A 26,091-nucleotide genomic window follows, 5' to 3' on the forward strand; every position below is an offset into this window, starting at 1 on the left:
TATTAATTTCTTGGATGATTCATAGACACATAATTAATATGAATGAAAAGATGCCTTTTATTTATTCAATAATAAATAGTCAAGTACAAAATTATGTCCCTAGAATTAACAATGTGTCAGCCAGATTGGCTTCTAGGGCATACATCTAACAATCTCCCACTTGCACTAAAGCCAATCAGTCATATATCTAAGCCCCATCTTCTCAAGATGGGCTTCAGTCTTTTGCTGACTTAGCTGCTTAGTGAACGGGTCTGCCATGTTATCCGCGGAGTCTACTCTCTGCACCTCTACATATTTCTTCTCAATATAGTCGCGTATGAGGTGAAAGTGCCGCTCTATGTGCTTGGACTTCTGATGAGACCTCGGCTCCATAGCTAGTGCTATGGTGCCAATGTTATCGCAGTAAAGTGTTATGACATCTAATGACATTACACCTAACTCTGCAATGAACTTTTAACTAGAAGGTTTCCACTGCACCCTTAGATACGGCTTAACATTCAGCTTCTAAGGTAGAATCTATAATGATTGGTTGTTTGGAACTCTTCCAACTTACTGAACCACCATTGCACATATCTTGATGTAGACTTTCTATCATCAATATGTGTGCATCCTTCTACCTTCAACTCTGATCTTCTCCCAAAGACCAAGAACATGTCCTTAGTTCTTCTCAAGTACTTAAGACTGTTCTTCACAGCTATCCAGTTCTTTCTGCCTGGATCTGATTGACATATGCTCGTGACATTCACAGCATGTACTATATCAAGTCTTGTACATAGCATGGCATACATGAGGCTCCCTATTGCTGATGCATAGGGGATCTTGCTCATGCATTGAATCTCTTCAGATGTGTTGGGGCACATCTTCTTGGAGAGATTAATTTCATGTCTTAGGGGTAAGAGACCCCTTTTAGAGTTTTCCATGCTGAACCTTTTCAGCACTTCCTCTATGTACATCTTCTGTGATAGGCCAAGCATCCTTTTAGATCTATCTCTATAGACCTTTATTCCCAAAATATGGATGCTTCCCCAAGGTCTTTCATGGAGAACCTTTTTGACAACCTGACCTTGACCGAGGTTAGCATGGGAATATCATTCCCTATCAGGAGGATGTCGTCCACGTACAGTACGAGAAATACAACAGCACTCCCACTAACCCTTTTGTAAACACATGGTTCCTCTTCGTTTTTGATGAAATCAAACGTTTTGATTGCGTCATCGAAACGAGTGTTCCAACTCCGAGATGCTTGCTTTAGTCCATATATGGACTTTTGCAGCTTGCAGACCTTGTGATCTCCATCACTGGAAGTGAAACCCAAAGGCTGTTCCATATAGATGTCTTCATCAAGATATCCATTCAGGAAAGCTGTTTTCACATCCAACTGCCAGATTTCATAATCATGAAATGCTGCAATGGCAAGCAATGTTCGGATGGATTTCAGCATGGCTACAGGTAAAAAGGTCTCCTGATAGTCAATGCCCTCGCGCTGACTATACCCTTTCGCCACAAGCTTTGCCTTATAGGTCTCTACCTCTCCATCCGAACCTATCTTCCTTTTGTAGATCCATTTGCATCCAATAGGTACAATACCTTCTGGTGGATCTACTAAGGTCCAGACTTGATTGGAATGCATGGAGTCTAGCTTTGACTTCATAGCTTCCATCCATTTCTCGGAATCGATATCAAATATCGCCTCGTCGTAGGTTTTGGGATCCTGCGTGTGATCCCTATCTCCCACTAGGAACATTTCCTCGGTATCCTCTTCTAGTATACCTAAGTATCTATCGGGAGGATGGGAGATCCTACTTGATCTGCGAGGTGGTTGAGGGACATCATGTACTGGCTCTGTATTAATGGGTTCGATAGGATCCATGACTCGTTGCTTTTCAGAGACTTTCTCTTCAAGCTCAATTTTCCTCTCACTGCCTCTATCAAAGATAAACTATTTTCATGAAGATAGCATGGCGTCTCACAAACACTTTGTGATCCTTTGGGATGAAAAAATTGTATCCTAATAACTCTTTCAGGATATTCAATAAAACGAGCATTAATTGTCCTATCCTCTAACTTGTCCGCCTGTTGTCGCTTGACGTGGGCCGGACATCCCCAAATCTTGAGATGACCAAGTCTCGGTTTCTTACCATGTCATATCTTATATGGTGTGGTAGGAACGGACTTTAGAGGAAATTCTATTCAATAAGTAAATAGCTAAAAATAGGGCATCTATCTAAAGAAACAAGGGTAAATCAGTGAAGCTCATCATGGATCGGACCATATCCAATAGAGTCCGATTCCTCCTCTCCGACACTCCGTTGAACTGAGGTGTACCAGGAGGAGTCCATTATAAAACTATACCATTCTATAATCACGGAACTCTCCATTAAGATATTTACCTCTTCGATCTGATCGAAGAACCTTAGTGAGTTTTTCTATATGTTTTTCTACTTCATATTTAAACTCTTTGAACCTTTCAAAAGTTTCATATTTGTGTCTCATACACATATCCATACCGTGAGTAATCATCGGTAAAATGAAGTAAAAAATTACAACCCCTAGCCTGCACATCGAATGGGCCACATACATCAGTGTGTACTAGGGTAAGTATTTGAGTGGACCTCCCTGTGTCCTACAAAGGATAATTTGGCCATCTTTCCTTGAAGGCAGAATTCACAAATCAAATATGACTCGAAAGTCAATGAGCCCAAAAGCTCATGTTTCTCCAATTTGTTTATTCTATCTTCTCCTATATGGCTAAGCCTGAGGTGCCTTAAATACTTTAGATTTATCTCATTTTTGGATCTATTAGATCCTATGGTATTCACTATTTGCTCAGATATATTCACAGATACATCCATATGTATGTGATAGAGACTGTCAATCTTAAAACCATGTTGAATCAATTTAATTTTCAAATAAATAAAAATCTTTCTGTGCTAAATAAAATACAGAAATCAAATTTCTGCTAGCAATAGGTAACAGTCCCTAAGTATCCTGAGCATATCTGACATACCTTCTGAAGGTCTGTCACCCTTCATGTTCTTTATGCTTCCCATGTATGTAGGACAGTTCCTCTTCCAATGGCCATCCATGATGCAATGGAAACACTTTTCCTTGCAATTGGCCTTTTTCTTGAAACTTCCTTACTTGGTGTTTTCTTGGTCTTCTGCTTCTTCGCAGGCTTCTTCTTCTTCCAAATAGACTCTCTCTTGAAAGTAGAAACCAACTTGACAGCGAAAACGATGCCCCTTGAACTTCTTCAAGGTCCCTAAGGTAGTTACCAATTTATTTAACAATTCTATTTTAGTGCATACAACCTTGTTCATATGGTAGTTTACTATAAACTATTCATATGAAGTTGGAAGGGATTGCGGGATCAAATCCATTTGCAATTCCTTGTGCATGGTCATGCCAAGCTTCTCAAGCTTCTCTAAGTCCTTTATCATGGTCAAACCATGATCATGGACAGACTGCCCATCGTGCATCTTGGCTTTGAAGAGCCTCTTGGACACTTCAAACCGAGCTGCGTGACTCTGATCACCATACAACTCTTGCAGGTGATTTAATATGTCCCTGGCAGTCTTCATGTTCTCATGCTGGCATTGTAATGCATTGGACATGGATGCCATTGTGCAACACCTAACTTTATTGTCATTTTCGTCCACTTAACAAGCGTCTTACGCTGATCAGTGATCGGACGGATTGGTAACATGGGGATTCCATGGTCTAGCATATACCCGAATTTCTCACAATTCAAAACTATTTTTGAAATTTGCTGAGCCAATCTTTATAATTGGGTTTGGTCAAACGGTTGTTCTATAGGATATGAGATAAGAGTCTAGAAGCTGACTTTATAATCCTCAGAGAGTAAAGATTCTAGTTAGACTTTTGTACTTGATCCTAATCTGTTCTAAGGTCTTTTAGAACAAATGTAACTCCCACTATTTTCTCGAATTCCTCACACTCTCCTGGTAGGAAAACGAAAATCCCACACGACTAGGGTTTCTAGTGGGTACTGCGGTCCCACCGATTTACATGCCACCTCACCTAACAGTTATTGGTGACACATAGATTGATGAATGTACAACTCTTGTACAATGCTTCTCAAGCATGTTGCAGTGTAACTTGGTCTCTAAGCCATGAAAACCTCACCTAACAGTTATTGGTCCCATTTCTTAGTTAAGTCAGACCCACCGTATAACCGTAGGAATAAAGTCGTCATTGGGTCCTCACCTAACAGTTATTGGTGCCCAACCCCACCTTTACCCTACAACATCTAATGTCTATAGAGAGGTCCAGCCCCCCGATGCAACTTGCCCACTGTGTCCAGCCGAGACAAATCAACATCAGAAAGACCTTAGCAGCTCTACTACAGTGGAAGACCTATTGACTTAATATTGGTTAATCAGGTCTTAGTGTTTGCAACTTGAGCTCTTCATAAGAGGTAATCGAACAATTGGCCAGGTAAGCAGGTGGGAGGCTCCCCTTACTCAGAGAGTAAGGTCCTAATTAAGTAACCACCTTTCATGCTTTCCTAGACACCAATTAGATCAATTAATCTAATATGACTTGCTCATGTTGGTTCACTCTCGACTTGATTGAGGAGGTTTTAATTAAGGTCTCAATTGGGTTTGCTACATCACATGTAAACCTATCTACCCGACTCTCATTCACATCACATGCAAACGGCACATTGCAGGCAGTTATAATCGCAGCAATAATTAAAGCTAAACTTTAAATGGGTGATGATCATGGATTCTAATTAGGTCGTATTACAAGCACATGCACGTCAATCGATCAACTGATCTTCAACTCTTGAATTGGTTCCAAGCCTCCTTGACTCGATCCTTGATCAACTCTTGATCCCATCGCCATCAACCACTTGGATCGTCGTTCATCTCATGCCTTGTCTTCAACTTGATCGTTGACGTACATCACATCACAGAAATACAACCAGATGTAAAATAAAAATAATAATAAATTACATCCCCTTTTAGGAGGCACGTAGGCCTCTCAAAACATCAAATAAGATGCATGCAAGCATCTGAAAAATTACATGACATTACAGATCACATCGCATGTCATTACATTTGATACCAAAAGGGTTTGAATCCTATGATCATCACCACATGCAACAATTATAATTTTCAGATCTGAAATCTATTTGATTATCTCATGATATAGGTTGCTGATCATGCTAACCATGATTCTAAACTTTGTAATCCCATTAACAATACAATTAGAATCATCTTTTTATCACATAAAAATCAGCATGCAAAAATCAGCATCCTAGAAAAAATCTGCATGCAGAAAATTTTCAGCATGCATAATCATTTAAATTTCAGATCTAATAAGCCTATGAATAATTAATCCATACCTTAATCTACGATGCCTAGGCTCTGATACCACTGTTGGAAACCCGCCCATGCCGCAGAAAATTCAAAAAATTCAGATGCAGCGGAAGAGGCATGTGCGGGATCAACCGTTCATCGTATGAACGTTGTTTAAAAACCGTTCGTAGATAGATAAGGATTAAAAACTTTTAAATAACATTAGAAGATCAGATCTTCACCTTTGTGCGGGTAGATGATCACCGCAAACTGATGATCGTGGTTTAGGATGAAGGTTCGCTTGAAGCCGTTCAAGTGCCCGGCCTCTACGGGTATCCACACGAAGCAGAAAACCGATCCAAGCTTTCTATCTCCTCGGGGTGCTAGCTCCCTTGCAGAGATAACTTTGATGGCTGATATCCTCCCTTTCAATCAATCCTTGATTGTGCTTGGGAGGAGGAAGAAGAAGTATGAAGAGAAGAAGAGGAACGAAGCCCTGCAGCCTTCTTTTTCTTCCTTGCGTTGGAACTAAACGGTGGAGGAAGAAGGAGGCCACCAAGATCCTTTTCTTCCCTTTGTTGTTGGTGGCTGAAAAGAGAGGAGAGGAGGGTGGCCACGTGATGGAGAGGAGGAGGGCTTCACTTTTCATTAGGGAACCTCCTTTCAAAGCCTTATAAAGGCATCTAGGGCTCCTATTTGGTTTAGTCCAAATCATGAATCAATTGGGTTCAATCTATGCTAGTCCTAATCCAATTAGAACTTGAATGAACCATGACTCAATTGAACTCTTCAATCCTAATCCAATTAGGAGTCATGTTGATTCATTAGATTAATAATTAATTAGGACTTAAGAAATCCTAATCCAATTAGGACTTGTTTAATTCTAGTCCTAATCCAATTAGGACTCTAATTTGAATTTGAAGTCCTAATCCGATTAGGACTCTAGGAATCCTACTCCAAGTAGGAATCCAAATTTAATTCAAAACTTCTAATCTAATTAGGATTGTAGGAATCCTACTCCAAGTAGGAATCCCAGTCCTACTCCAAATAGGATTTCCAGTCCAAGTAGGAATCTCAGTCCAAGTAGGAATCTCAGTCCAAGTAGGATTTCTAGTCCTAATCCAATTAGGACTCTAGGAATCCTACTCCAAGTAGGACTCTTGTTTTAAGTCCAATTAATTAATTCTCTTTGTTCCTTCTTCAGCTTATTATCAATCGAATTGATTATTTGTGATTCCTAATCACGATTCAACCATCGGATCGGTCAATGCCTCTAGTGTGTGACCCCATAGGTTCTACTCTGACTGGTAGTGAGATATATTGTGATCTCTATCACAATATCATTGAAAACTCCTTTCAATAGGTCGGAACGATTCCAACTCTACTCATTAGGGCTTATTGATCATCGAGATAATCCCTATGAGTCCCACCATCCGCAGTGACACCTAGCAGCATGTAGTGGCTACCCAGCAGAATAGAATGATGAACCTCTAGGTGCAGTTATCATGTGATACAGTCCTTCTATCGTGGATCCCTACAGGACGGAGGTCATGGATAACTCGTCAAACCTCTTCGTCTGTTATATGTCAAGATTTATTTGACTCGAGTTCGATAGTGGAAAACTCTTTCTCCACTTTATATTACTGCCCTGGCCAAGGTCTTAGAACTCAGTCTAACAAATCACATAGGATCACTCCTCTTCTATCAAGGTCGATAGATTCCATGTAAGTGCATACCCTACTCCTACAGTGAACTTACTGCAGCCAATCTACACTACAAGGACCCATATGACTAGAGACCATGTATACGTGTAGTCAAACTACAATAACCTCACTGTGAGTAGCCGAAGCACCGCAGGTCAAAGGACCAGTCATACTACTGCAACATCAAGCAAGTCACTGACGAGTGGATAGACGTCCAAGTAACTTCTTGTCTTGGTCACGCTCAGTACCCTTGTTCTCTAACAAGCACCTGCACTATCACTTCAGTGTCCCTACACTGTGGACTCAAGTCTCGTCCATCCAGAAGGAAAGTGATCTATGCACTGATCGGATCGATCACCGTCCTCGTGATGATCCATTGATCAGGAGCATTTAGAAATTAATCACCAATGATACATGGCTCAAATTCTCAACTCTTGAGAGTATGCATCATCATCTTATTAATTTCTTGGACGATTCATAGACACATAATTAATATGAATGAAAAGATGCCTTTTATTTATTCAATAATAAATAGTCAAGTACAAAATTATGTCCCTAGAATTAACAATGTGTTAGCCAGATTGGCTTCTAGGGCATACATCTAACACTCCCGCGTCCCAGTTCACAGCAGAGTCCAGATCTTCCCTTCCGCATCTCGTGGCGATTTCCCAGCTTCCGTGATCCCTGCTACCAGCTCCCATCCGAGTCTGACTCTCCTGCGATCCCTCATCCCGTGTCCACGTAACCTCCCAGCGTTGGATCTTTGCCACGTCTGCAAGCCAACCGTCCGTGATGATCTCGTGCATCAGATCCCCTAGCATCCCGCGAAAGGTTTCCGCGTCCGATTCTCCCGCATCCACAGCCTTATCCGGTCATCTCCACCGCGTGCGAAGAAGGGATCGAAGGCCAGCTTGACACCTCTCTCGGTTGGGGGGAGAGTTGTTATATATATCCCCCATTCGGTGAACCAGGGGGAGGGCCCATTCAAAAAGAGAGTCCCTGTTATTGAAAAGAAAAAAACAGAGAAGGGAAACAGGGGAGGCCCTATTTCCGAAAATAAAAGAAAAAAAAAAGAAGAAAGAAAGAAAATGAAAGGGGGATTAAAGTTTTTAATGGAAGGCTAAAGTCCTAGGAAGGGTGATGGAGGAACCTTTGATGTATTTCTCTTTGAAGTAAATTCTAAACTTTTGCTTTCAATGATTTATATTTATTGATATGTTCTTGATCCATGCTTAGTTATTTCATAGATAGATCTTTAATGGATTATGATTATTGATATATGGATTGCTTTAGTATTTGATTCGTCGTAGACGTAGAAAGCACGATGAATGCTTAAAAATTGAGTTCATATGTTCATGAAACATATACCATGATTAGATCTATCCTACATTTAATCTTTAATCAAGAACCATAGAGTTTATTCCTTGGATGCAATATCATCAAGGGGGATTCCAGATCCCTACCATTTTTATTTCATTGAATTGTGTTTATTATTCTCTGCATTTAATTTCTGAAAATCAAAACATCATTTTAATCCACAAATTTATTTAATTAATTAATCTGAAAATTACGCTAATAATCTATAAATTTCATTCCCTGAGGATTCGACCTCGGACTCCCGAGATTTTACTACTTGTGCGATTCTCCTGCACTTGGGAGAACAATTTTATTTTTGCATCAAGTTTTTGGCGCCGTTGCCGGAAAATGGCTGATTTATTAGTATAATTTTAGATTTAATCAGTATCTTAGTATTTAGTCTTTTTCTTTGAAAAAAAAAATCTTTATTGCTGTTTTTTTATTCCCTGCACAGTCTGCATCAAACTCTGATATCAAAGAAATTAACCGTCTGATTGAACTCAAATTTGGTCGTCAGGTGCAGGACCTATGTTTCGTTCATCTGAACGGTCTGATTGACATTCTGAAACTTTTCAGACTATCAGTTAATACGAAAACTTGCTGCTGTCTGTTTTGAATTTTCTGCATTTAATTATTTTAGATCAGAATTTTATTGTTATCATATCTCATTAACCCTTGTTGCTAATTGAAAATTTAAAAAAAAAATAAAAAAAAATAAATAATTTGCTTGATCACCTATTCAATGAAATTTAATGTCATGTCATAAAATATTAAAAAAAAAAAATCTCTTGATTGTTGCATATAGTATATGGCATCAGCATAAAATACTCTAAGGGATGAACCCATTTAAAAAGATAAGGTCGGGATTTCACCACTCGTCCTTAGCCCAAAAATCACCCCATTGCATAAATATCCTAAACTTAACTAAAATCAACTAGACGTTGGCCCCTAAGGACATTCGAGCTCAATAGGATGAAGACCACCGAAAGTTGCACCAATTTCGCTCTGTGGCTTAGTTGATGTCTAGGCAAGCTTTGTCCCTATAAGGGAGACAGTTCATCTGTTCGAGGCAAGTGGGTTTTAAGTGGGACCTTTGCGAATGCATCGTGACCCCTCCACTTACCTGGGAGCTTACCTGGTCAACTCGGTTCATTAGACCGGATTGGAGGCTTAGGTGCCCTCTTCAAACCAGTTAGGAGCTGTCTAGAAATTTAAGAAAAATATTAGAAATTGAGGTGTAATGTTTAGTTGCATGTTTGATTGTGAATAGATTTTTATCTTAGGGTGTAGTTTTAGGGTATCTTTAGTTGGTACTTATATTTATATTTATTTAAAAAAAACATTAAAAAAAAATTTAATTAAATTTTGTATGCTAGGTTGGGATAGGGACGACACCGGTCGATTAAGTCGTACAACTTTAGATCATCCCTTAGGACACATCCTTGAAATTCCTTCGCAGTATCTCACACCTTGTGAGATGGCAAATTTTTCTGATGATGTAGGAAGTCACCATGGTGATGAAGGTAGACCCCCAGTTATGACACTTCGACAATATTTACATCCCACTAGGACTAGTCAACCTTCATGCATGATTATTCCTGAAAATGTAGGACACTTTGAAATCAAACCAGGAGTAATTCAATTGCTGCCAAAGTATCATGGAATGGAATCCGAGAACCCTTATCTTCATCTTAAGGATTTTGAGGAAATTAGTATCACATTTAGAGTTCCAAATGTATCGGAAGATGTCCTTAAATTGACCTTGTTTCCTTTTTCTTTAAAGGATAAAGCCAAAACATGGCTGAACTCCTTGAGACCTAGATCGCTAGGAACATGGCATGATATGCAAAGAGAATTCTTGAAAAAATTCTTTCCCGCACAAAGGACTAACTTTTTGAAAAGGCACATTAGTAATTTCCAGCAAAAAGACCATGAAACATTTTATGAATGCTGGGAGAGATTTAAAGATTTGCTTCTCTCTTGTCCTCATCACGGGTTTGAAACATGGAGAACCATTAGTTTCTTTTACGAAGGGTTGTCTCCACAATTAAAACAATTTATAGAGACTATGTGTAATGGACTATTTTTGGAAAAGCAACCCGATGAGGCATGGGACTATTTAGACTCTCTCGCAGAGACTGCACAATTATGGGATACAGGGGATAGAGTGAATAAACCTTTGCCTAAGACTACTAGCATTCCACACGGGGGCCTTTACAACCTTAATACTCAGGATGATATTCAAGCTAAAATGGCAGCCCTTACTCGGAAGGTAGAGGAAATTGAACTTAGAAGGATTGAACCCGTCAAGACCGTAGAACATAACAGCGAGTGTTGTAGGATTTGCGAGATGCCTGGCCATCTCATCACTGATTGCCCCACAATACCCGCATTCAAGGAAGTCTTGCACGATCAGGCCAATGTTATGAATACTTATCAAAAATCTTTCAACAATCCTTTTTCGGGTACTTACAACCCTGGATGGAAGAACCATCCAAATTTCAGGTAGAGGAATGACCAACCTCAACAAGTATATAACTCAACTCCTCCACCTCTACAACCTCATTATGCACACCCACCCCCTCAAAAATCCAGTCTCGAAGAAACTTTGCAATCTTTCATGCAAGATCAAGCCAAAATCAATGATGAATTAAGAAATCAACTGACAACGCTGACCACTGTTTTAAGTACTCAAGAGAAAGGTAAGCTACCAGCTCAACCACAACCTAATCCTCAAGTCTATGGTGGTAGTAATGCATCATCTTCAACTTCGCATAAAGAGCAAGCAAAGAGTATAATAACTTTGCGAAGTGGAAAGGTTATTGACCGACCAGTCCCAGAACAAACACAAGTCATACCTGATTCTGACCCTCCCAAGACAAAAGAAAAGGATAATGAAGAAACTGAAGCACCAACATCTACTGAAAAAATTGAATGTCCTTTTCCTGCACCATTTCCACAAAGATTAAAGCCCTTGCAAAAGCTTGAACCAAACTCTGAAATTCTTGAGCTTTTTAAGCAAGTAAAAATCAATGTACCTCTTCTTGATGCAATAAAACAAGTGCCTTCCTATGCAAAATTTTTAAAAGATTTGTGCACTGTCAAGCGTCGTTTAAATGTCAAGAAGAAGGCATTTCTGGCTGAAAATGTGAGTGCAATTTTACAGTATAACATTCTTCCTAAATATAAGGATCCAGGTTGCCCAACTATCTCGTGCATCATTGGCAATTTTAGGATTGAGCGAGCATTACTAGATTTAGGAGCGAGTGTGAACTTGTTGCCATATACGGTATATGAGCAACTCGGTTTGGGTGAGTTGAAGCCAACAACTGTGACCTTACAATTAGCTGACGGGTCAGTAAAGGTTCCTAGAGGGATTATCGAAGATGTGTTGGTCCAAGTAGACAAGTTCTATTTTCCTATTGATTTTATCGTACTGAACACACATCCGGCTTCCAATTCACCATCTCAGATTCCGGTCATCTTAGGACGTCCATTCCTTGCAACTTCTAATGCATTGATCAATTGTAGGAATGGTGTCATGAAGCTTTCTTTTGGAAATATGACCTTGGAACTGAACGTCTTTAGTATAGGTAAACAACCCAGTGATCATGAAGAAAGTAAAGAAGTTGAATGCGTTGAAACCATTGCGGAAGAATATTTGTTAAAAGAAACATTTACTAAATCGGCCGACAATGGTTTAATAGATTGGTGTTCTGAAGGTACTGCTAATGATGTGGTCCCACCTGGTTTAGATAATTCGGATGTTATGATGGTCAATGGGTGGAGACCGAGAATAGAGGAATTTGAACATTTGCCATCTCGAGGAACAAAGATAGTACCATCCCATGAACAAGCACCTAAGCTCGAGTTGAAACCTTTACCGAAGGAACTCAAGTATGCCTTTCTTGGATCCGATGACACTTTTCCTATAATCATCTCATCTGATCTTGATCATGCCCAAGAAAGAAAATTACTTGGTGTTCTAAAGAATCATAGAGGAGCTTTAGGGTGGTCTATTGCAGACTTGAAGGGGATTAGCCCTTTAATTTGCACGCACCGGATATATTTGGAGGAGAATGCCAAAACCACAAGGCAAATGCAACGCAGGTTGAATCCTACGATGAGAGATGTGGTTAAAGCAGAAGTCCTCAAGTTGCTTGACGTGGGTATTATTTACCCAATTTTCGATAGCAAGTGGGTAAGTCCTACTCAAGTCGTGCCCAAAAAAACAGGTCTGACGGTAGTCAAAAATGAACAGGGTGAGTTAGTCCCGACTCGTGTCCCCACGAGTTGGCGCATGTGTGTTGACTATCGAAAATTGAATTTGGTCACTAGGAAAGATCACTTTCCCTTACCCTTCCTAGACCAAGTTTTGGAAAGAGTTGCAGGACATAATTTTTATTGTTTTCTCGATGGCTATTCCGGATACTACCAAATCGAGATTTCACCAGAAGATCAAGAGAAGACTACTTTCACTTGTCCTTTTGGTACATTCGCTTTCCGTCGGATGCCGTTCGGGTTATGTAATGCACCTGCAACATTTCAAAGATGCATGCTCAGTATTTTTGAAGACATGAACGAGAAGTTTTTGGAAGTGTTCATGGATGATTTTTCTGTTTTTGGCGATTCTTTTGATGATTGTTTACTACATTTACAAGCTGTCTTAGCTCGGTGTATAGAAAAGAACCTGATACTGAATTGGGAGAAATGCCACTTCATGGTGCCAAAGGGAATTGTCCTAGGACATATTGTTTCATCGAAGGGCATGGAAGTTGATAGAGCTAAGATTGACTTAATCGCCAAGCTACCTGCACCCAAGACGGTTAGAGATGTTAGATCATTTTTGGGTCATGCCAGATTTTATAGGAGGTTCATCAAGGACTTTAGTGTCATAGCCCGACTATTATGTAACCTCCTATCCCTTGATACACCGTTCAATTGGACTGAAACCTGTCAAGAGGCATTCGAAAAGTTGAAGTCTATGCTTAGCACTGCACCCATCGTGCGACCACTCGATTGGTCATTACCTTTTGAGATCATGTGCGATGCTAGTGACTATGCGATAGGAGCTGTCCTAGGACAACGCAAGGATAATAAGCCATATGTCATTTACTATGCAAGCAAAACTTTAAATGATGCTCAAATGAATTACACCACCACCGAAAAAGAATTGCTTGCAGTAGTATTTGCATTAGACAAATTTCGCTCTTATATCCTTGGTGCTCCTATTGTTATCTTTACGGATCATGCAGCGCTAAAATATTTACTGGATAAGAAAGAGGCTAAACCACGCTTAATACGATGGATACTTTTACTCCAAGAATTTGACATCACTATCAAAGATAAAAAGGGAGTAGAGAATGTGGTTGCTGACCATTTATCACGGCTAGTTTTTAATGATTCGGTGCCACAGTTGCCCATCAAGGACTCGTTCCCTGAAGAGCAATTGTTTGCACTTTCTACTATGCCATGGTTTGCTGATATTGTAAACTTTCTTGTCACGAACCGGATGCCGGAGCATTGGGGATCGAATGATAAGAATAATTTCTTGCGTGAAGTAAGAAATTATTATTATGATGCTCCTTATTTGTTCAAGTATTGCAATGATCAAATCTTTAGAAGATGCATTCCGGAACATGAGATACAAAGTGTACTCTCTTTTTGTCATGCCAGTGCTTGTGGAGGACACTTTGCATCTAGGAAAATGGCAGCTAAGGTGTTGCAATGTGGTTTTTATTGGCCTACACTATTTAAAGATGCCCACGAGTTCTGTAGGACATGTGACCCATGTCAGCATGTTGGAAGTCTAACTCGTAGGCAAATGATGCCTCTTCAGCCCATTACTGCTATTGAAATTTTTGACATGTGGGGTATTGATTTCATGGGTCCATTTCCACCATCTTTTGGCCATGAGTATATTTTAGTTGGTGTTGAGTATGTGTCAAAATGGGTAGAAGCTGTTGCCTGTAGAACTAATGATCACAAACCTGTTTTGAAATTCCTAAAAGAAAATATTTTTTCACGATTTGGGATGCCCAAGGTTATAATTAGTGATGGGGGAAAACATTTCTGTAATAAGCCTTTTGAGATCCTATTGCGAAAGTACGGTATCACTCATAGAATTGCAACTCCTTATCACCCGCAGACTAGTGGCCAAGTAGAGTTAGCCAATCGGGAAATTAAACGAATTTTAGAGAAAACGGTGAATCCATCACGCAAAGACTGGCCTTTAAAACTTTCTGACGCATTGTGGGCTTACCGTACTGCTTATAAAACTATTCTTGGTATGTCCCCGTATCGGCTAGTCTATGGAAAAGCATGTCATCTACCTGTTGAATTAGAGCATAAATCATATTGAGCCATTAGAAAATTGAACTTTGAATTGTCAGATGCTGGTTTAATTCGAAAATTACAATTAAGTGACTTGAATGAAATTCGTCGGGATGCGTATGACAATGCTAGACTTTGTAAAGAACGAATGAAAATTAGGCATGATAAATCAATTCTAAGAAAATCTTTTGAACCTGCACAAAAAGTTATTTTGTATGACTCTCGCTTACATCTGTTTCCTGGAAAGTTACGATCAAGATGGACAGGTCCTTTCATTGTAAAAACTGTTTTTCCACACGGGGCAGTTGAAATTGAGAATCCACAGGATGGTCAAATTTTTAAGGTAAATGGACACAGATTAAAATCTTTTCTTGAGAATTTTGCAGATGAAGAGGACTCCTTTCCCTTGGAGGAGCCTTCTTATGACTGAGCATGACGGCCAAGGTATGTGTATATTAGTTAGAATTATTTTTTTTTCTTTTATTTTTTTTCTTATTTTGTAGGTCTTCTTTTCTGGAAATCAACAGCTCAAGGTATTCTTCTTCTCTCTAATATTCTTTTCTCTATTGTTTCTCACATATAGCTTTCTTGCATCTTTTACATTGAGGACAATGCAATATTTAAGTTGGGGGGAGGGAAATATTTTGGAAAAAAAAAAAAAGGTTTTTGCATTTGATTTATTCCATTACTTTCTTTTCTGAGCAAATGCACATGTATTTTCATATTGAGTTTGTGCAACTATTAATGCAAGGAATACATGCATACTATGACTGATCAGTGACCTATTATTAGATCCCCACACGTGTACTTAATGATAATAGGAAAGCCTCAGGAGTTCACATTTGTTAACTGCATTTTTGTTAGCCTTATCCGTAAAAGAAGTATGAGTATCCTTGTTCGTACCATAAGGTTCAGGATTTGGTTTTCACATAAAGATAGAGGTTGAATATCCCAGTTAGATTACTTAGGTGCCTTATGATCCGACCTTGGTTGACCTATAGTCACGATGCAGTCACATATATAATAAAAAAATATATATATGGTTCAGTCTATCTTCTCTTTTCTTGCACAAAAAAAAAAATAAAAAAACAAAAAAAAATCCTCATGATGACAAGTCTGTCCTCGTGGCGTAGTCTGATTCGAGTAATTAAGCCCGAGGGGTGTTTCACCTAATGTCTTGAGCCAACTGGATCGGGGGTCATTGGCTGAAAGCTCGCTACACGGATCTTACTAGAGCCTAATGGGGTTGGACTATTGTAATCGTCATATGTGTTTTAAAAATAAAAATAACAATAAGCATGAATAAGGTTGGTTGGACTGAACCTAGTGACATGTGTGTAATGGTTGGTTTGACTCCATTGTATTGGACCTCTGTGTATCCGGGTTGTTTAGTTGGGATTGATAGCTCTTTCTTTATATGCGAACCATTCTTGACAAATTTAGACAACAAGTGATATTCTGAAAATTTGATGGATCAGGTTCTAATAAAGTGTAGAAAACATTTGTGGACTTGAGTAGTGCACCTAAAACTCAGGCGGTGCTCCGTTATGGTGGAGGTATTAGTACTCTGAGAAAGTCATATGATTTGATGCACACTACACTTTTATATTCCTTGCTTTGACAGTTGCCATACTTGAAAATATTTGTCAATTAATTACATGTGTATTAGCTTAGGGTTTATTTTTATTAGAATCTCATGTCATATAATTCATGATGTTTGTGGGTAACATCCCTGAAAACCCTCACGAGACAACACTCGTCCACTAGGGTAACCTAGGGGTTTAACGGCTTGTTGCACGTGCTAAGTGCAATCGTGATTCCTACGAAAGTGAGTACTTATCTTAATTTTATGCAATTAGTTCTAATAAAACATCAAAGGACCAACCAACACTTTTTGTACTCTCATTTTATCAATTGCTTGTTAATTGCTAGAGACTAGCAATAAGCTAGTTGGGGGGTGTGATGAGAGCACAAAAGTGCGATCTACACATCACTTAAATTAGTATTATTGCTAACACATAATGATAGAAGTGCTGTATTAATATTATATTTTTGTAGGGTGCAGGTGATCGGAAATCAAAGTTAAAATGCACATTGGGTTCAAAAAGATGCATCATAGTAGGTGACTAGTCAACCACATGGGGTCAGTCCCAGTTGCACACTAGAAGGAGCATTAGCCGACTAGGTGCAGCCACATCCAACGATCAAGCTCAGCCATCCAGGTTCATCACCCGTGAAGCATCCTTCATGCGTCCCAGCTCCAGCTCCCATCCCGTGTCCGTGCGATGCATTCCTCCCAAGCTTCCATTCATCTGTTGTGCTTCTTCCACGAGTCCAAAGCCACGCGTCCCAGCGTCCGCATGCAGCTCATCAACCCGCGATCCAGTCCCCGTCAGCCATTCCAGGCTTCCGAGTCCATTTGTTCAGCCGAGATCCCAGCTCCGTGATCGTGATCCGCCCGTGAAGCTTCCATGTCTGCATCCCATGCATCCAAGCATCCAAGACCCGACCATCCCGAGATCCCAGCGTCCGCAACCATCCAGCGCATCTCCCGTGTCCCAGTTCACAGCAGAGTCCAGATCTTCCCTTCCGCATCTCGTGGCGATTTCCCAGCTTCCGTGATCCCTGCTACCAGCTCCCATCCGAGTCTGACTCTCCTGCGATCCCTCATCCCGTGTCCACGTAACCTCCCAGCGTCGGATCTTTGCCGCGTCTGCAAGCCAACCGTCCGTGATGATCTCGTGCATCAGATCCCCTAGCATCCCGCGAAAGGTTTCCGCGTCCGATTCTCCCGCATCCACAGCCTTATCCGGTCATCTCCACCGCGTGCAAAGAAGGGATCGAAGGCCAGCTTGACACCTCTCTCGGTTGGGGGGAGAGTTGTTATATATATCCCCCATTCGGTGAACCAGGGGGAGGGCCCATTCAAAAAGAGAGTCCCTGTTATTGAAAAGAAAAAAACAGAGAAGGGAAACAGGGGAGGCCCTGTTTCCGAAAATAAAAGAAAAAAAAAAGAAGAAAGAAAGAAAATGAAAGGGGGATTAAAGTTTTTAATGGAAGGCTAAAGTCCTAGGAAGGGTGATGGAGGAACCTTTGATGTATTTCTCTTTGAAGTAAATTCTAAACTTTTGCTTTCAATGATTTATATTTATTGATATGTTCTTGATCCATGCTTAGTTATTTCATAGATAGATCTTTAATGGATTATGATTATTGATATATGGATTGCTTTAGTATTTGATTCGTCGTAGACGTAGAAAGCACGATGAATGCTTAGAAATTGAGTTCATATGTTCATGAAACATATACCATGATTAGATCTATCCTACATTTAATCTTTAATCAAGAACCATAGAGTTTATTCCTTGGATGCAATATCATCAAGGGGGATTCCAGATCCCTACCATTTTTATTTCATTGAATTGTGTTTATTATTCTCTGCATTTAATTTCTGAAAATCAAAACATCATTTTAATCCACAAATTTATTTAATTAATTAATCTAAAAATTATGCTAATAATCTATAAATTTCGTTCCCTGAGGATTCGACCTCGGACTCCCGAGATTTTACTACTTGTGCGATTCTCCTGCACTTGGGAGAACAATTTTATTTTTGCATCACCTGCCATTGAACCTTTCCAACCCAAGGCGATCTTCACGGCCACGGCAACAGCCAGGATACTTGCAGGACTATCATTGCCATCCAGCGTCATCTGCTCATTCTTCCCAATCATCCACCACGATGCGGTCTCCAGCAGTCAGGTACTCCTCATGATCTTTCTTTATCGCTCTCTTATGATCGTTTGTCTCCCACTCACCGTGCTTTTGCTTTAGCTATATCTTCCAATATCGAACCTCGCACCTTTCAGCAGGCTGTTAAACATGCTCACTGGCGTGATGCCATGGCTACTAAGATTCGAGCACTTGAGGAGAACAATACTTGGACAATCACTACTCTTCCCCCTAACAAGCATCCAGTCGGCTGCAAGTGGATTTATAAAATCAAGTACAAATTTGACGGCATTATCGAGCATTACAAAGCTCCTTAGTGGCCAAAGGTTATACTCAACGAGAAGGTTTTGACTACCACGACACATTTTCTCCTGTAGCCAAATTAACTACTGTCCGGTGTCTTCTAGCCATAGCAGCTATCAAGAATTGGGAGTTGCACCAACTTGATGTCACCAACGCCTTCCTTCATGGTGACCTCCATGAGGAAGTATATATGTCCCTTCCACCAGGTTTCTCTAGTCAGGGGGAGGATCAGGTGTGTCGGCTCAACAAATCCCTTTATGGCTTGAAACAAGCCTCTTGGCAGTGGTTCTTTAAGTTCTCCAGCACTCTTCAAGAGCATGGCTTTATACAAGCCTCATGTGATCATTCCCTTTTTACACAGGCACACGGTACTTCTTTTACAACTCTTCTTGTTTATGTCGATGATATTATCATCGCTGGCAATGATAATGCTTCTATTGCTGACCTCAAAGCCTTTATTTATAGTCATTTTAAGACTAAAGATCTGGGTCCTCTCAAATATTTCTTGGGTTTAGAAGTAGCTCGTACTTCCAAAGGAATTTCTTTATGCCAGCGCAAGTATGCTTTGGAAATTGTTGCAAATTGTGGTCTTCTTGGCTCCAAACCTGTCACTTTTTCCATGGTTCAAAATTTGAAGCTCACCAAGATAGATGGCCCCTCTCTAGGTAATCCCACAAGTTATCGCCGACTAGTTGGTCGTTTACTGTATCTCACGATTACCCGCCCGGACCTATCCTATGCTATTCAGATTCTCAGTCAATTTATGGATAGCCCTCGTCAACCTCACATGGATGCAGCTACATGGGTTATTCGTTTTATCAAAGGGACCCCCAGGTCAAGGAATATTTTTTCCTTCATCTTCTCCTCTACATTTGAAGGCTTTTTGTGACTCAGATTGGGCTGGTTGTCATGATACTCGCCGGTCTATCACCGGGTACTGCATTTTCCTTGGTGATTCTCCTATTTCTTGGAAATCAAAGAAATAAAGTACTGTCTCTCGTTCTTTGGCAGAAGCTGAGTATCGCGTAATGGCTTTCACTTGTTGCGAACTTACTTGTTTGTTAACTGTTCTACAAACCTTCTAGATCCAACATCCCCAACCTGCTCTCTTATTTTGTGACAACCAAGCTGCCTTGCACATTGCTGCGAATCCCGTCTTCCACGAATGAACTAAACATATAGAAATTGACTGTCATGTCATTTGCGAAAAATTGCAAGCTGGTATCGTTCCCACTCTTCATGTTTCTTCTCAGCATCAGATTGGTGTTCTTTTCACAAAAGCATTAGGTTCTGATCAGTTTAATTTTCTCATCCACAAGCTGGGTGTGCATAACATACACTCTCCACGTTGAGAGGGAGTCTTAAAGTATGACAGGCTAGCAGAGCAACGGCTAACTATTCTTAATGTATGACAGGCTAGCAGAGCAACAACTAGCTATTCTAGCAGGAAGCAACGACTAGCTATTCCAACAGCTAGCTATATCTCCCATTTACTTCTTTCTTTCTTTTGTTTCTTTCTTTCTTTAGCCCTTAATTGTAGCCATTGATTATTTCAAACTCTTGTATATATTGAACAAAGCATGTATCAATATAATGAAAGAATACAGAGCATCTTTCCTCCAATCTTAGTTTTCTTCACATTTGTCATTATGTAGTTTTCACATATTGCAAAAAAAACCAACTTGGACCTGAATTTTTTTGGGTAGGATCGGGTTATACATGGATCCGATCCAACCTTAATAATCCGTTGGGTCAGAAATTTAACCGTGTATACTCGATCTGATTTTTTATTGGGTTGGGTCTGGATCCAACATTAGAATCCAAACAAAAAATTAGGTTGAATTAGGATTATTAATGATCTGGTCTGACCAACCTATATATACCCCTACTTGCAAGCACCAAACTAGTGGCTATCTATGGACCGAAAGCGCAGACTTTGAGCATGTTTTGCTCAGTGGTAAACCGGGAACCAAAAATCTATTCAAGGTTTCACTTGGTTTAAGTTCCGGGGCGTGCTGCTTTTTTGTTATTAAATAAAAACACCAAATGTCCAAAAGAGGCTGTTAGACGACAAGAACAAACTCCTCCTATCATCAATGATAAGGCTCCGAGGTCACATGCTTCTTTGATGGTTTTCCAAACTTGTAACGATGGTTTTCCAAACTTGTAACGATGGTTAGCACGACAACGCAGCACACATGTCTCTCGCTGATACCGCCAGCGTCGAACACGCCGGACACTGAATTAATCGGCACCCGCTTCCGCACCACGTAACTATATCCCGAATTTTGCGGGGCCCACACGCAGTCATGAGGCTTGCCAGCTGGGTCGAAAAATCAAAACTCGGTTCATTTAATTCCCCCAGATCTCGCCCGCTCTCCGCCTTCCTCGATTTTCCCATCGAAGGACCGTTTCGCCTCGCTCTCGGCTCTCTCTCGCTCTTTTACTCTCTCTTCATTTATTTCTCTCTCTAAAAATTTCGCGACGAGCCGCCAAGGCGGTAGCTCAGTTGGAACGGAGCTCTGTTTCTAACCAAGCGGTTCCAGGTTCGAAACGCGCGCGCGTCGATTAATTATGGGGAGCGGATGCCCCTAGCCTGAACGCGGGGTCTAGAAACGCTACTGGTCGGCTGACTGCTTTGGTGGTGCCAGGTGTGACGTACTCACACGTGGTGCTCGAGCCAGAGCCCGTTGGGGTATCTGAGCCGGGTCCACGGGTGGGGAGGGTATGAGTAATATATGGCTGGGGTCTGGTGAGCTGGGCCTATACCAAACAGCCATTCTGCCCGAATCGAACATAGTCCTGGCGGGGGCGGGGCCCGGTTTCGGGGTTGCTACGCGGGTAGGGCTTGTCCCTTCCCCCCTACCTCCTTTTTTTTTCAGCAAAAAAAAAAAAAAAAAAAAAAAAAAAAAAAAAAAAAAAAAATTTCACGACGAGACCGAGACGGTGTGAGAGGGGGGCGGGACCGGGTGGGGGTGGAGATACAGACAGAGACAGAGAGATAGGGAGCGGAGATTCCTATTTAAACCCCTTCCCTTCTTCCCCTCGGCCTGATCTAGTCGGTTTCGCCGAGGCTCCCCTGCCCTAGATTTGATCGAGGAGAGGGGAAGAGGGGGTGGATTTGATCGGTTCCTGTTCCTCTTGAGGTCAGTTTCGCGTTCGATCTCGATCCCTCGGGTTTTCGATTTGGGCCCACTCCGGCCGCCTGCGATCCTCCTATTTTGTTTGGAAATCTCTATCAAAATTCGTTTTTTACTTTCCTTTTTTGGATTCGGAGTTCTGGCTTGGGATTCCTAGGTTGTTCGATTCTTTGCTGATTCGTGTGATTCTCTTTGGATTTCTAATTCATTGTTTCGGTTCTTCATTCCATCATCTTTGGAGCTAAAGGGACGATTTTTATCTCCTGTATTGATTGTCCCGTTGGCTTGGAGCTGTTGTTGATCGTTCCATTTGGCGACTGGGCATTTGTTATCCACAATTGGCGACCCGGCTTGGGATTGAGGGTAAATTGAAGGCGATCGGAGGACAACTAGGGATTTAAGGGCTGGAATCGGGTGTACGTGGAGGCAGATGAAGCCGATATTGAACAGCAAATTGGCTGACGAGGAGTCAGATTACTTCCCTGCGACACCGAGGAAGGGCTGGTCGATTGGTCTGATGAAGTTTGTCTCCATTCTGGTTGTTTTCATGGCGGGTGCGGTGTTGGGCCTGTCGGTGAGCGCCCATTTCAACAAGTACTTCACTTCGCAGGCCGATCTCTTCTTTCCGACGAACATGTTCGCGGCGAACTGTGACAAGAATTGCTTGAGCATCAAGAGTTTCGTGAAACCGACGCATTTGATGCATAGCATGACCGATGATGAGCTCTTCTGGAGGGCGACGATGGTGCCCAAGATGGAGGATTACCCCTTCGAGAGGGTGCCCAAGGTGGCCTTCATGTTCATGACACGAGGTCCTCTGCCGTTTGTGCCCCTGTGGGACAAGTTCTTCAAAGGCCATAAAGGGCTGTACTCGGTTTATGTACATGCACTTCCCGACTACAAGCTCAATGTCTCCGAGGATTCTGCCTTCTATGGCCGCCAAATCCCCAGCGGGGTAAGATGATAATTTGGTTTTCTTCTATATTTCTGAATTGTCGACCATTTCTCTTGAATACTTACTTAGATGACAACATTGCCATGGTTTATGATTTAATGGCGCTGTTGGGAAATAGAATCTCTGTCTTTTCTTCAAAGTTCACTAGTTGCAAGTGATTTGTTGTAATGCATGTAGTTTCATTTTCTTTTGTGATCAAATAGTACCTCATAATGCAATAATTATATACTTTGAATTCTGCTTTTTGAAACTTAAAACAGATTAATATTATTTCTTATATTGAATTACTTTATATCCAATAGTGAATAGGTACTTGCCGTTGTAAATGTGGACATTATAATACAATTTATATGTGTGGAGCCAATAAAATTCCTGTAATGAATGATGTTTTGAAGAAGGTTATTATTAGCATTCAGGGTCATCTGCATTAGAAGGATTCGAGCAGGCAAGATAGTTAGCATTTTTTCTTTTTTAAAGAAAAAACAAGTGTCTCTTGGAATGCTAGTATTACACAAGTGCAATTTAAAATGTATGATCCACATGAACTTATTCTAACTACAGTTGCAGACAGGCCTTGTTCTTCGTATGATAATGAAAGTGAAGTTCCAAAGTGTTCCAGATACATCATCACTATAATAATTGGCAAGAGGTTGTGAAATGCCAGCATAAAATAAATCGATCAAAATAGCAAACTATCATAACTATATGAAAAAACGACAACGTGGTTAGATAGAAAAAGGGGCCCAATAATGATGCAAATCATTATGTACATTATTTTTCAAAGTCTTTGTGATTGATTTCAGATAATTTTGAATGAAAGCCTGTTGCTTGCATTTGATCTAACTAGCCTTATTCTTTCTTTCTGCTATGCAGGAGGTTTCATGGGGCTCAGTTTCACTAGTAGATGCAGAGAAGCGTCTCTTGGCCAATGCTCTCCTGGATTTCTCCAATGAGCGGTTTGTTTTGCTCTCTGAGAGTTGCATTCCAGTATACAATTTCCCCACTGTTTATGAGTACCTCATAAACTCGGAGCACAGCTTCGTTGAATCCTATGATGAGGATTCCCCACAGGGCCGTGGCCGTTACAGCCGGTACATGGCCCCTCATATCAAACTCTATCAATGGAGAAAAGGGTCTGAGTGGTTCGAACTCAACCGTGAATTGGCTGTGACCGTAGTTGCAGACTATAAGTACTATACCCTCTTCAGGAAATACTGTAGGCCCTCTTGCTATCCTGATGAGCACTACATCCCGACTTACCTGAACATGTTCCATGGGTCTCTGAATGCGAACCGGAGCGTGACTTGGGTTGACTGGTCAAGGGGAGGGCCTCACCCGGCAAGATATGGTGCTCCAACCATTACAGCGGAGTTCATTCAGGCAATAAGAAATAATGGGACCTTCTGTATGTATAACTCGAGGCCGACTTCAATCTGCTTCCTCTTTGCAAGGAAGTTTGCTCCAAATGCACTGGAATCCCTACTCAACCTCACTTCATCAGTAATGGGTTTCTGACTTCCTTTGTTCGGCACTCTGATTTATTGCCTTCGGGAGACGCTTCATCCACTTCTGACTGATCAGGGTCGAATCATTCTGATACTACCCCTGTGGCATCCTTGCTGCCTCTGTATTTGAATTAGAGGATGAGTCTTGGATCATTTTTTCTGGTGGATGGTGTAGCACAGTAGCAGATTAGGTGGCAGGCAGTCCCGAAGCTGCTTAATGGAGGATGAGAAGGTCTCAGACATGGAACTTCAGTTTCCTATTCAATATCCTCATTTATTTTTGGTTTTGTACCCGAGGTCTTCTAATGCATTTGTTCAGATACTAATCTGTGAGCACGAACTCGATCATTCATTGTCTCATTATTTTACAATGCCGGTGGGTGTCGATCTCTTCGATGTTGGTAACAGGTTAAATATTTGTTTCATGCCTTGGAAGAGGTTGGCAGTGCTTGTCATATACTACCAACTCTCGGATAATGATTGAAGAGAGAACACAAGGTGGAACATGATTTCACAAAACTCGCGATAGTTTTTTTTATATAATTTATTAATTAGGACTTCAAGTATCATCGAGCATGTGCATGGTGATTTCAGTTTATTTAATCTGAAACCAGGTTTTGTTGTTATGCAAAGGAAAGGATTTTTTCAATTAGGAATTGGATAATATTAAAATGTATATATTCAGGTATCTTTCAACAGTGCTTGGCGGCAATGTTCATGAAACCCGAATGCAGTGTTTTCAGCTTGACCATAGGATGTGGACTGTTTCCAAGCTGTTATGGAAAAACAAATATTAAAATGCTCACTTCATCGATTAATATACATCAACATCGATTGCCAGGTGAGGAGGGCAAGGAATGACCAACCTCCTAAACGTCCACCCCGGAAACAGCTTAGAGTACCAAAAAAAAAAAATATTATGGCGGAACTGGAAACCAGGTCCATTGTTTGCTTGCCATTTTCTATCCTTTTATATTTAATCCTTATATAAATAGTACTTTATTAATTTCTGTACATAATTTGCATTTGTATAAAGTTATTTCTGTCTCTGCATGTAAGTTTATCAATTCTATGTACGGTCAGACGTGTATAAAATAAGAAATTAAATATAAAATGATCATCGAAATCATGACGTAGGAATAAAATTTTTGATCAACAGGGATTAAAAACATAGCAGTAAATCCAAGAGATGGACCTCAAGCAACCAGGTCAAGTCACCACCAAGTACCATCAAACTCGATTCCATGGCTTAGTCTAACCTGTACACACGGAAATCAGACCGGTCATTTTGCACAGACGGCAGCAACGGCATTTCACTAATTTAGGTACATCAGATTATATGATTAAAATTTTGTGCGGTTTGTCAGATTTTCGTTCCATTTATCTACAATGGTCACTTTTGATGCAATGACCAGAGAAATCTAGAGATTGAGAATTTTCTGAAATGAACTGCTTTTCTATACTAGAATATGTGGAATGGTAGGAATAAGAAAGTCTTAATAACGTTTAGTCCATCCCATTTAAGTGCTCGATCAAGCTTGTAACCGCTAGAAAGTCTTAATACTTTTAGTCCATCCCATTTACGTGCTCGATCAAGCTTGTGATCTAGCATGAAACTTCAGGAGCATCAAATCAGAGGTGCCAATTTCAAGGGTTAATGCTTCTAAAAAGCTGAAGGAAAGATGAAGACATTTATAATACGGCACAAAGAAATGCGTAATGTATGTTACAACCTAGCGC

General features: G+C 40.6%; 1 protein-coding gene, 1 long non-coding RNA gene and 1 pseudogene across 3 annotated transcripts; 1 reads left to right on the plus strand and 2 right to left on the minus strand.

The window, feature by feature from the left end:
- Positions 1-1,534: 1,534 nt before the first annotated feature.
- LOC149751630 (uncharacterized) lies at positions 1,535-5,943 on the minus strand. The gene is made up of 2 exons (XR_016397900.1): positions 5,567-5,943; positions 1,535-3,262 (listed from the first exon to the last, which is right to left on the minus strand). It is a non-coding gene; the product is annotated as an uncharacterized LOC149751630 (long non-coding RNA).
- Positions 5,944-10,283: 4,340 nt separating this feature from the next.
- Positions 10,284-10,381, minus strand: LOC120105075 (small nucleolar RNA R71; annotated as a pseudogene).
- Positions 10,382-21,723: 11,342 nt separating this feature from the next.
- Positions 21,724-24,677, plus strand: LOC103723571 (glycosyltransferase BC10-like). 2 transcript variants are annotated; one of them, XM_039117142.2, is made up of 3 exons: positions 21,759-21,897; positions 22,139-22,846; positions 23,720-24,677. In XM_039117142.2, the coding sequence occupies exons 2-3, from the start codon at positions 22,322-22,324 to the stop codon at positions 24,359-24,361; spliced, it is 1,167 nt and encodes a 388-aa protein (XP_038973070.1). In that variant the 5' UTR covers positions 21,759-21,897; positions 22,139-22,321; the 3' UTR covers positions 24,362-24,677. The 2 variants fall into 2 exon arrangements, with proteins under 2 accessions (XP_026655949.1, XP_038973070.1); XM_026800148.3 differs by having other exon boundaries at positions 21,724-22,846.
- Positions 24,678-26,091: the final 1,414 nt, after the last annotated feature.

This window comes from Phoenix dactylifera, chromosome 11, assembly GCF_051530095.1.
Source record: "Phoenix dactylifera cultivar Ajwa chromosome 11, Ajwa_hap1_PhDact_Kaust_v1.1, whole genome shotgun sequence".
NCBI classification, from domain to species: domain Eukaryota; kingdom Viridiplantae; phylum Streptophyta; class Magnoliopsida; order Arecales; family Arecaceae; genus Phoenix; species Phoenix dactylifera.

Coding starts and splice junctions, on each gene's coding strand:
- LOC103723571 (XM_026800148.3), top strand. CDS start 22,322: ATGAAGCCGATATTGAACAGCAAATTGGCTGACGAGGAGTCAGATTAC. Junction 22,847..23,719: donor GCCGCCAAATCCCCAGCGGG/GTAAGATGATAA, acceptor TCTGCTATGCAG/GAGGTTTCATGGGGCTCAGT.